Below are 12,595 nucleotides of genomic sequence, written 5' to 3' on the forward strand. Positions count from 1 at the left end.
AATTTGCATGCCACCGACCCTGGGTCTCTTATCTGTGGCCTACTCTATTCATTTGCATGATTCACAGGCCCTTTGGGCATTTATGCCACCTCCATGAAGAAAATAAGGGCCTTGAGCAATATTTTCACCCGAGGATTCCGCTAAACATCATTAGATAGAAAAACAGACTTCAGGCAAGCTTTTAAAGCATGTATCCATCACACATGCCCTGTAATGATTTGATTCCATGAAAGTCCCTCATTTTAGACTGGGAGTTCCTTGTGTTTAAGGGCCATATCCAATTCGTCTTCACAACTACGGAGACAAGCAGTCTGAAGGTCCATGTGCGGAACTAGGATGCTCATCCCACATGGCCTGGCTGAACTGACTGGGATTTGAGGTATTCTTGTCCACCAGCAGGAGAGGTTGTGCCCAAATTCACAAGCGCCTTAGGTCTAGCTGGGCTGCTAGTGTTTTTTTGGTGTTCTTCTCACCAGCCACCTCCCACTTGCAGAGTGCCTGGTGGCCATGGCCGAGACCACCGTGTTTCTTCTGGGCAAGGTCATTGCCATGCTTGCTCCGTAAGAACCAGGGGTGGGGGTTCTTCTTCTAGAGCAAAGCTCTGTGTCCTCATCAAGCTGTGTCCTCATCCAAGCGCACCTCTCTGCAGATGCCAAGAGAACAGAAGGTACTTCTCCTGTGCACTGAAGCCCACAGTAAGTGATGCTGACGTTTGCCCCAAACCCTCTGTCAGAAAATGATCTATCTTTACATCATTCTTTTACATGGTGCCCATCACATAACATGCACTCGGCGCATGCATACCAATCGATAACATGACCTTAGAGGCAAAACTTCTAAATATCGGTTGGGAGGGCAGAAAGCTAGTTGATGAGAGATCAGTGATCAGGAGAATTAACCCTGATAAACTTTAAATGTAACTGTTCTTTTCTTTCTTTTTGCTTGCTTGAAAACCGGGAAATATTCAAGTTAATCAGAGGGATCAGAATGCTAATTGTAAAATTGAAGAAGGAAGCATATTCCATTATGTCTGTTTAAATTGGAAACAGATCTGGTTGTCCTGTTAAAGAAGAGCAGAAGATATGTGAGGGCTGAATGTAGAGGTTCTTGAGGAAAATCTAGATGGGTTTTCTGGAGCTGGGATAAGCTGAAACAAATCCTTGGCAAACCAAGAAAGATTAAGAATTGGTTAGGACTACCCGGAACTTTGTGAAAACCCATGTTTGATCAAGCAGTGTTTCAAACAATTGTAACTATTTATAAAGACACATAACAATCTAAATATTTCCTTTGGGGGATAGGAGCAAGGGTGGGAGAAATTGGCATGAAAGAAATTAGCATAGAAGAGGGTGGGTTTATTAAAAAAAAACAAAAAACAACCTAGATTTGAGTTGTAGTCTTATCACCTATCAGTTATATGATTTTAGGCAGGCTGCATAGTCTTTTAGAGTGTGAGCTATCCTATCTGTAAAATGGAAATAATAATGTCTAACTACTCAGAAATCCTGCGAAAATGAAATGTAGGTAATATGAATATGTGTCAGTGGGCGCCTGGGTGACTGTCAGTTAAGCACCCAACTCTTGATCTCAGCTCGGGTCTTGATCTCAGGATTATGGGATCAAACCCTGCATTGGGCTCTACGCTGGGCATGGAGCCTACCAAAAAAAAAAAAAAAAAAAGAATATGTCAGAGACTGATGAGCCATGCATATCCATTTTATTTTCTTTTCCCCCAGTGCACAGTCTCCCTTGTGGTTAGATATTGACATGTGACTGAGTTCTGGCCAACAGAATACAGGGGAGAGATGGTTGCCACTTTCCAGACTGGCCTTAAAACACCACTCTCCCCATTCATGGACTGTGTGCAGACAATGTGGAGGCCTTGGAAGAGAGAATCACGAGATGGAAGGAACCTGGGTCTCTGGCTGCCTTCTGGTCAGAAATACTCACTAGGACTTCATGAGAATGAGATGTAAGCTGTTATTTAGATTTGGGACAGTTGGCTTTACCTTCATTTACTTTATATATATATATAAGTTATCTGAAATTTACCTTCATTTATTAAATCTAATATATAAAATAAATGATATTTGTCTATCATTTATTTTATGTATTATTAATCATCTTATCATTAAAATAGAATATTTTATATAGTATATAATAAAATATAGACTACATAATAATATAGCTATATTATATGCCTTCATTTTTACACTAAATATAATGACATATAGCATATACAATATATAATATATAACAAGCATAGACCCACCCTTTGTGGGAGGGGTTTCAAAGAATTTGTAGACATATTTTATTTTATTTTTTTAAGATTTTTAATTTATTTATCTGACACAGAGAGAGAGAGCGTAAGCAAGGGGAGTGGCAGGCAGAGGGAGAGGGAGAAGCAGGCTCCCCACTGAGCAGGGAGCCGGATGCGGGACTCGATCCCAGGGCCCTGGGATCATGACCTGAGCCGAAGGCAGACACTTAACCATATGAGCCACCCAGGTGCCCAGACATATTTTAAAACTACCATGAACCCCTCTTATGCTTTAGGGACACTAAACCCCATCGATCCCCGAATTTGTGGCCATGCTTCTACACACTACCCTCTTCTTGCAGTGCCACTGAGACCACAAATTTACCTCCCAAATTTCTACTCACCATTTAAGATTCAGCTTAGATGCCATGTGCATTATAACGTCTTACAGGCCCACATTTGGAAGTCAGTACACCTTCTCTGTTCTGCCCACGGGTCTCTGTTCCAATTTCTCTTAGGTGACCTGAATATATAGTTGTTGACGGATAAATAGAACAGGATAATAAAATCTCAGGTGTGAAAGTGACCTTACGTGTTACCTAGAGCATCCTTTTCGAGTTTGTTTCTATTCAAGTTCTTTTCCCCTCTGAATTTGTACTGTTTTGAAAGTAGGGACGGGGTTTGACTTACCTTCACAACCACTCCCCGCAGCACCCACCCACCGCCAGCCCTCCGGCAGGGCCCTCGCAGCAGGCTTTCAGGGAGGGTGAGGGACGTGCACAGGCCTGCCTTCCTCAACACACCCACCCACACACACACCACACACACACGCCACACACGCCACACACAGCCACCACACATCACACACACACGCCACACACCACACACACACCACAGACACCACACACACATCACACACACACACCACACACCACACGCCACACGTCACACATCACACACCACACACACCACACATCACACACACACACCACACATCACACACCCCACACACACCACACATCACACACACAACACACATACACACACCACACACACCTCATACATACATACACACATATACACACCACACACACACCACACACACACACAACATACACACCACACACACACACACCAAACACCACACATACACACAACACACGCACACACCCCTCCGCATATTTTGCTAATATGCTACTTTTCTATTAACCAGGTGATATATGGTTTGAGGCAGGTTGGAGCTGTTGGAAGAGATATCTCCAAATGCTGAAAGAGCATGAAATGCTCTTAATTCACCAGATACCATCAGTCAGAATTAATCGTCTTTATCATGGCTACCGTCCAACTAACAACCACTTTCTGGGAGAAGATCGATGCTGTTGTTCCAAACAGAAAGGGTCACCCTTCTGCCCATCCTTTCAAACTCCTCCCTTCCCTGACTTTCTCTTCTCCAAAAGCAGAACTTTCTGGGCCACAGCCAATGGATCAGCCAAGATCATTCTGCTCATAGTAAACATCAGTGATCAAACAAACACACAACTCACTGTTGAGCAGCTTTTATTTACAAACAAATGATGTTCCAAAAATTTTCAGTAGATACTTTGCAAGAATACCTAGTTGCACACAGGGAACTTCAAGTTCCCTAGGTGACTCACAAAACACTGTTTAAGCAATAATGTCTTCAATATGCCAAATTGTTATAATGGAAAAAAAAAGATACAATGCCAGCAATTAAATACACCTGAAAAAAGTGAATATAGTTTTTGAAACAACTTATTCAGCATGCTGATGTTTGAAGGTAAAAGCTAATTTAAGGAAGGAAAAATGAGGAAGTAGTAGCAAAATTTTGGAGTATATTTACTAAAGACTTCTTCACCCTTTCCATGACTTTGAAGATTTTTTTACCTGGTTCATTTTTAGAACTAAATCTGATTTCCAACTCTGCACTTTTTTTTTTTTTTTTTTTTTTTAAGGTACAGCCCTAGAGTCCCAGCCCTCACAAGCTTGGGAGTAGAAAATGATGTCACACTTCCTTCTTTTATTTAAATTATGACACCATGGGTGCCTACCAACCATATTGCTGGAAATGAATCTCCTTTAAAGCATCCCCCAGTTATTCCTGAGAAGCCACATGTTCCTCTGAGCTAACAAACACATTAGCCGGCTTGTCCCCTCCCCTTCTACTCAGATTCCCAAATATCATGTTCATTGCTCACAGAGATGGTTGGCCACCTCTACCTGTAAGCCATAGGACACTCACGGTCCATGCCAAACAGACAGCCTCTGGATGCTTCCAAAGCTTCCAAACCTTGTGCTGGGCTCCATGATGAGGTGAAAGCCAACCCCCCTCCCTGACCTTGTACACACTCTTGGTTGCTCATGCTTGGGGCCTCACGAGGTTTTCTTTATCAGTTCCAGCACACCTTGGTGTCCAGGAGACAGTTTTGTTAGTGTGCAGCCCAAGAACTGTAACACTAATCAGACTACTAATCAGATATGACTCTTCAAAGGATTATAATTTTTGTTTATTCAAGGGAATGAAAAGAGAAGATGGAAGGCAAAATTCCCTCAAGATATTATAAGAGTCAGAAGAGGAGTGGAGAGGAAGAAAAGGGATATGTGTCTTTGTGTGAATGTCCTACTCAGCCATAGAGTGAGGTAGAGTCAGGCAAGTCACTATTAATTCATTCAGCAAATTTTTATTGAGCACCTACTATGCGCCAGGCACTGTTCGTATCTGGAGAGCCAAGCAGTGAACAAAGTAGGCAAAGTCCTTGTCCTCAAGGAGCTCACGTTTTTGTAGGGGGAGGCAGGGAGCACAGAAATAAATAAATGGAGGGGCGCCTAGGTGCCTCAGTCAGTTAAGCATCCGAATCTTGGTTTCATCTTGGTTTCATCTCAGATCATGATCTCAGGGTCCTAGGATCGAGCCCAATTTTGGACTTGCCAAAATTGAGGCAGGAAAACTGGGTGGCGGCCAGGGTAGTAACACTTTGTATGCTCTGATAAGGGGCTCAGGACTAATTTTAGTTGACGAGTTTTCAAGAGGAGAGTGAGAGAATTAGATTTAGCTGAACTGGAGTCAAAGAGAACCACTCACAACAGGAGAAATAATAAAGCTTGGCCAGTTCCTTGACTGCCCACCAGGTGGAGCAAGGAGGCCAGAACAGCTTGGTTGCTAGGGTGGGGGTGGGGGTGGGGGTCGGAGAAAGGGTGGAGCAGGAGAAACCACCAGCGAGGGACTGCTTTTTTAAGGACCAGGAAGCTTCCCAGTCAAGTGCTCCTAACTCTGGAAATAACTGTATTGATTAAAAAAAGTCTCTAGAAAAAACTGGAAGTCACCTAAACGTGCACGTTTAGAGGACCTGTGAAATACCACAAAACATTCACATACTGGATTACTGAGAAGCCATTTAAAGGAATGGGGTGGCTTCCTGCTTACCTGTGTGAAAAAAGAGAAAAAAGCAAATTGTAGAATAGTGTATAATATGATGCCTTCTGTGCAGAAGTCTAGAAAGAGGACAACAAATTGATATTAGTGGTAATTTCAAGAGAGGGTTTGGGGGCTATTGATTGTGAGTGTGTGTGTGTGTGTGTGTATCTAACCATTTTATTGAGGTATAAGCAACATACAGTAAGCTACATATTTAAAATGTACAATCTAATAAGTTTTGGCATACGTACACACCTATGAAGCCATGACCACAATTCCAATAGCGAATATATTCATCGCCCTCAGAAGTTTCCACACATCCCTTTGTAATCCCTCCCTACCACCCTTCCCTGTCCCCCCATCCTAGGCAACCACTGATCTGCTTTCTGTTACTAAGGGTTTGCATTTTCCAGAATTTTACATAAATGGAATCATGCAATAGGTCTTATTTTTGTCGTGCTTCTTTCATTGAGCAAAATATTCACCCGTGTTGCTGAGAATGTCAATAATTAATTCCTTTTAATTGCTGAATAGCATTACATTGTAGGGATGTATCACAATTTGCTTATCATTCATCTGGTGATGGACATTTATTTGGATTGTGAATAGTTTTGGGCTAGTCCCCAGAAAAACAAAACAAAGCTGCTAGAACATTTGTGTACTAGTCTTTGTGTTTGCATATGCTTTCATTTCCCTTGTGTAAATGCTTAGCGGAATGTCTAGATCATATGGTAAGTGTATCCTTTAACTTTTTAAGAACCTGCAAAATTGGGGCACCTGGGTGGCTCAGTCGTTAAGCCTTTGGCTCAGGTCATGATCTCAGGGTCCTGGGATCAAGCCCCGCATCGGGCTCCCTGATCAGCAGGAAGCCTGCTTCTCCCTCTCCCACTACAAAATTGGTTTCCAAAGTGGTTGTACCATCTTATATCCTGCCAGCACTGTATGAGCATTTCCATTTGTCTTTATCCTTGCCAGTATCTGGTATGACCAGACTTGTAAATTTTAGCTCTTCAAATGGGTGGCTTACATTTTCATTTCTTTAATGATTAACAATGTACATTTTTCTTTTTTTTCTTTTCTTTTTTTTTAGATTTTATTTATTTATTTGACAGAGAGATAGGGAACACGAGCAGGGGGAGAGGGAGAGGGAGAGGGAGAAGCAGGCTTCCTGCTGAGCAGGGAGCCCTATGCGGGGCTTGATCCCAGGTCCCTGGGATCATGACCTGAGCCGAAGGCAGACGCTTAACCGACTGAGCCACCCAGGTGCTCCAACAATGTACATTTTTCATATACTCATTTGCTATCTGTAGACCTCCTTTGGTGAAGTGTTTATTCAAATTTCTTTGGGCTATTGACATTCATATTTCACTTTATACTTCATAAAGTTTTAAATTTTAGAATGAGCATCTTTTTATAATAAAAAGAAAACTAATTTAAAACACCTCAACCCAGAATACAGTAATAATTACAATTTGGCAAGCACTTCGAGCGTCTTGACAACCAGTTGTTCTATGCTCAGAATTCAAGCTAAGGCTAAAATAAAGCACAGTCACAGTATTTTGTAAAGGAACTGTTGAAACCAGTGTCAAGACAGGCAACATCCTTTGTGACAACAGAGATCACCAGCCCCCACTGGTCCCTTTTTACTTTTAAAGAATCTGAAAGAAGAGCTTTGGTTTGTATTTGGTTGTGAAAGGGGGGAAAACAGGAAACAGGAAACTTAGGTTGAAAATGGACTTGACTGAACATTTAGCACATGTTGACTTTCTTTGGAGAACCTTCAGTATCCTCGGTTGTTCAACCCACCAAATGGTCTTATAGATGGTCTTGGTGCCCTGCAGCGTGGTGCAGAGCTAAAGGGCTGCACAGTCCAAATTGGAGTTACAATCAAGTTAGGGTTATTGGGTTACTGTCAGTCATAAATTATTGCATATTGTGTAATGCAGTGGAAAGAATCTTGGCAGCCACAGCCGAAGAGAAGCTTTCAGAAGGGACATGTGAGGAATACCAGCTGAACCCATGGCTAGAGAAAGGAACTCAGAACTGGAGACTCCTGTGTGTCTGGCCCGTGCATCTCTAAGAGGCCCAAATTTACAGGCTGCTCCATCCCCTTGAGCCCCGTGGCCCTTTGCTTCTTCCTCTGTTAGAGCACCAGTTGTCTGCTATAGTGGTTACCTGCTCTGTAAGCTATGAGTTCTTAAGAAACTTAACGATTAAGTTCTTTAGGATTCTTGCTTGTGTATTTTTCCAATTTTGTATATCTTCAGCATCTGGCACAAAGCAGGTTCTCAATTCAATTTATATATTTAAGTGTAATCGAGGAAGATAAAATGTTCGCTGTCCACCAACACAGCAATCCAAGAAGAGTGGATTAGGTTTCAGTGAAAGGTCCTCTCAATCACCCGGGCACCTGGAAGGGTCTGGAGCTGAGTCTGGAGGTTGGGGCCTGAGTGAACAGGATAGCTGTGCATTACAGAGAGAGGATTTGGAGTTGGGTGTGGGGTGAGGGTGGGGTAGAAAAGCAATGGGGAGGGAGGGAGAGAATTAAGCGAGATACTCAGAGAGCAAAGCAGCCAATAAATAATACTTCTCCAGGGCCTGGTAGCCAAAGGGTTTTGTTTTGTTTTGTTTTCACAGGGATGTTTAATATTCACATTGAAGTTGTTTGAATTTCAACAGCATAAACCTCTCCTTGTCCTCTAATATCCTTCATAAAGTCTACATGTTTGGATGGCCCGGTTGTGTGGGTTCACTGTAGAAGCCAAGCAAGGGGCTGAGTTTCCATCTGGGGCAGGGACAGAAAGGCGAGACCATTTCCTGAATGAACTGGGTCGGGGAGCCAGGAGTTGACGGTAACAGTAGCCATAACAAAGTAAGCTTAAGAAAGTATGTGGAAGTCATGGGTAAGGCTTTCCAACTTCCCTTAGGACGTGAATTTGGGAGTCCTGGTTCGTTTTATCTTATGGTGCAGAGAGATCGAGGCTGAAGTGTGCGGTGCAAGACGGAGGAGAGGTAGAAAAGGAGAAAAGAAACCAGAGTGAGGAGAAGGTGCCCTTCCTTCCCTCAGGTGTTCTGATCTACCTGAGGGTGTACCTGCGTCCAGGAAAAGACCATCAACAGTGTAGGACAGTCTAAGAGTACTGGAGGGAGCAGACATCAGGGCAAGAGTTTAGGGGTAGGAAGCAGAAGGTTCTCACAAAAGAGCTACGCCTTGAAGGATGGATCTCCCGCTTAAAAGAGAGTTTAATGTCTATATTTCTGTATAGCTATATGTAAATTATTTATCTAGTGTCTTCTCTTATTGAGGAGAGTGGGGTGGATAAGATGCTCTGGCCCTGAAGTCAAACAGACCAGGCTCTTCACCCTGGCTACCAGCTGTGTGACCTTGGGCAAGACACTTAAGTTATCCGGGCCTCGGTTTCTCCACGTGTAAATTGCAAGTAATGAAAGTACCCACCTTGGAGGGTCGCAGGGAGATTCAAATAAAATAATCTAAGAAAAGTGCTTCGTCTAGGGCCTGGCACAAGATAAATACTGAACAATGCTCACTAAGTGGTATCCATTTATTTATTTATTTATTTATTTAAAGATTTTATTTATTTATTTGACAGAGAGAGACAGTGAGAGAGGGAACACAAGCAGGGGGAGAGGGAGAGGGAGAAGCAGGCTTCCCGCCGAGCAGGGAGCCCGATGTGGGACTCGATCCCAGGACCCTGGGATCATGACCTGAGCCGAAGGCAGACGCTGAATGACTGAGCCACCCAGGCGCCCAAGTGGTATCCATTTTTATGTAAGATTATTGAACACAGCTTGGAAAGTACAGAGAAAAGCAAAACTAAAAACCTTCAATAGTTTCACTACCCAAAGCAGAAAACCACAGTTAACACTTGGGACGACAACTTGGCAGTTTTCAGTCAGTGTGTTTGACCTTTTCTGTTTCTCTGATTGCCAGTCATTCTGAATATAAAATTTAAATCCGTATTTTTATTTAGTTAAGGTACGATTTTTCCCCATCTTATTATAATCCCTTCAAACCATTTTCAATGACTGTGATACATTATAATGCTGTATTATAATTCACGTAGTCATTCTCCTGTTGTTAGTCATTTGTGTGGATTCCAGGCTTTTTTCCCCTCCCTATTCTAAATAATTCAGTAATAAACAGGTCTCTACATAAACCCTTTCCTTTATTTTGTATTATTTCTTTAGAAATGATTCTTAGACATAAAACCACTGGTGTAGAAGGTATCAACAGTTGTATTCCTCCCATTTACTGTCAAAAGAATTCTGCGGGCATCTGGAGGTGGGTATAGTCTCTTTTTTCCACCAATCTGTTGAATACAGTCTGAGAGAAAAGCTGACTCAGAGCTTGAACTCCTAGAGGAGGTCTCAGCCTTTTTTTTTTTTTTTTTTATTGTACTCTCTTTTCTTCCCAGTGGCAAGCAGGCTTGGGACCCTCCCTGGCTCCTGCCAGGGCTCCTTCCTAGGTTCAGAGGCAAATGCACTTTCTCTTGGGATCTCTTTCTCAGTGGCTGCATCTCATCCAATATGGATGGATATGCGCTTTGTCACCTTTCCTTGCAAAATGACTTACCCAATATCCAGGTCAGTGGAGAAGGCTGCCCTCCTGAATGTCTAGTTGTGACTTTGCAGAACAGCTTCATGCCTAGCTTAAAGCCCAGCTAAAAATAAAGCTCCCTGTGGCTTTTGTCTCCCTTGGGGACCACCTGGGGAGGCTTTTTCATTTATAAACTGGAGATAAAAGTCTCAGGTGGGATTTGGGTCTCCGCAACTCCGGCTGCATTGCCCAACATTCTCTGGATTGCTAGTGACAGAAATCCAGCCCAGGTACCTCAAGGAAAGCGATGTGCTCATATGTAAATGGTTAACATCTGGCTCTTGGGTGGGGGTGGGGATAGAAGCCCTGATTTGTAGTATTTTCAGATTTCCATGGACTGGAAACACCCCGAGGCTGCTAGAATAAATACCTCTACCAGGGCTGATTGCAAGCTCCAACTGGTTAACAAACAGTTCACAAAGTTCCTGAGAAGTGAACAATAGGCTCTTCAAACCAGAAGGAGCCTAGTCTGGTACACTCAGCGGGGGAGAGGTGATGAACTTAGGTCATCAACCTGTGGGAAGAGCCCAGACACAGAATATGACCTCAGGAATGATGGGAACCAGGGAGTCTAATGCCAACAGGATTCTCTGCAAACCAACTTATTATTATTATTTTTTCCACTACAGATAGCCTCTCTCCATGTTTCAAGAGACATGACTACTGGCAGCTTCCAGAATCATGTCCTCAAGTGATTCACAACCAGAGAAAAATGAGGGCCTCTCTTCCAGACAGGGCTGGTTTGAAGAATCCCAGTGAAGGCTGACCAGGGTCGGGGCATTGTCCGAAGATTGTGGGGTCTGTTAGAAGGGGGAGGTTCAGTTGCTGGTCAGACCATTAACCATCTGGATACCATCAGAACCTGGTTCCCATCTCTACTAGTCTTCAAAGTGGCTGATTCAAAGACAACATGAAGGAGCTGTTTTACCCTACCTGTCTTAGCATTATATTTTATAGTTTTTTAAAAAATCTCAGCTAATTTCTTAGACACCAATAATAACACATCAGTGTTTTAAATACTTTTATTTCTCGTATCACAAGGGAGACTTGCAAGATGCTCCCATGTGTTGAGAAATTGTATTTCCTCTTTTGTGAGTTATTTTCATGTCTTTTTTTCCTCACTTATCTCCTGGGGTTTTCAGGTTAAAAAAAAAAAATCTCTTCATTCAACAAATACTACTATAGGCCAAGCATCTGTAAGCACAGGAATACAATACCAAACAAGACAGACAAGGTTCCCACTTTTAGAGCACTTATCCTATTTGTATGGTCTTTTTAGATAATAATATTACTAATTTTTGCTTGTCATATTTACAACATATTTTGCTTGTCATATTTACGTATTTACAACAATATTTACAGAAGTATTCTTTCTGTGTGCTTTCTTATTCTTTCATAGACAGTTTCATATTTTCATGTAGTTAAATCAGATCTACTCCCCCCTCCTTTTTTGGGAAGACTTTCCCCTTTTAATTTAAACCTTTTTCTTCCATGCTTACAATTCCATTTCCCCACCAAAATTTTGAGATCATATTCTTTTTCTTTCCTATTTTCCTAGGCTTGAAACTTTTGTATTAAATGATTTAATTTAGGGGCGCCTGGGTGGCTCAGTTGTTAAGCGTCTGCCTTTGGGTCAGGTCATGATCCCGGGGTCCTGGGATCGAGTCCCACATCAGGCTCCCTGCTCAGCAGGAAACCTGCTTCTCCCTCGCCCACTCCCCCTGCTTGTGTTCCTGCTCTCCCCCTGCTTGTGTTCCTGCTCTCGCGATCTCTCTGTCAAATAAATAAATAAAATCTTTTAAAAAAATGACTTCTTTGTAATTTATCATAGTGTGTGGACGAGCTGAGCATCTAAATGGGTCATTTTCTGCCAACATGAAACAGAGTGAATTTTGATCGCTGGAGGGGCAAGGTATGGGTTGTTGGAAGGAAATTGGATTTGCTCAGTTTAGGGAATTGATGTGGGAAATGGTGAGGAAGGGGGAATAATGAGCATAAATGGGGTGGGTAGAGTTCTTCTGGAATAAAGGGTCCATATACTGTAGTGATTCTTAACCAGGGCGGGACATACCTGTTGACTGGGCAGCTTTAATGAAGTACCCAAGCCTGCGCCCTTCCATTGGTAGGCTGATATGAGACCAGGGTTCATCTATTTTTTAAAAAGCTCCCTGGGGACTACTGATGTGGGAAATTGTGGGGGATAAATCTAGTCAGAGCAGATCGAGAGAGGTGTCAATGCCAAGCTGAATGTAGGTCCAGGAAGCCCCTGAGAGGAGAGTAGAAG

The 12,595-nt window shown here is 42.7% G+C and overlaps 1 protein-coding gene across 10 annotated transcripts in view; it reads right to left on the reverse strand.

Moving 5' to 3' along the window:
* TCP11L2 (t-complex 11 like 2) overlaps positions 1-12,595 on the reverse strand; it is a 79,608-nt gene that overhangs the window by 58,271 nt on the left and 8,742 nt on the right. For 5 of the 10 annotated variants that reach the window (XM_064590681.1, XM_064590682.1, XM_064590677.1 and 2 more), the window contains one exon: positions 2,665-2,783. The exons of 1 other annotated variant lie outside the window; for it this stretch is intronic. In XM_064590681.1, coding sequence (XP_064446751.1) covers positions 2,665-2,696 — 32 coding nt within the window. In that variant the 5' untranslated portion in view covers positions 2,697-2,783. Of the gene's footprint in view, positions 1-2,664; positions 2,784-12,595 lie in introns of those variants that run through there. 4 more of the 10 variants (XM_064590679.1, XM_064590683.1, XM_054506853.2 and 1 more) reach the window with 2 other exon arrangements.

This window comes from Mirounga angustirostris, unplaced genomic scaffold, assembly GCF_029215605.1.
Source record: "Mirounga angustirostris isolate CCGP_5_RB_7025 unplaced genomic scaffold, mMirAng1.0.hap1 SCAF_5, whole genome shotgun sequence".
Taxonomy (NCBI): domain Eukaryota; kingdom Metazoa; phylum Chordata; class Mammalia; order Carnivora; family Phocidae; genus Mirounga; species Mirounga angustirostris.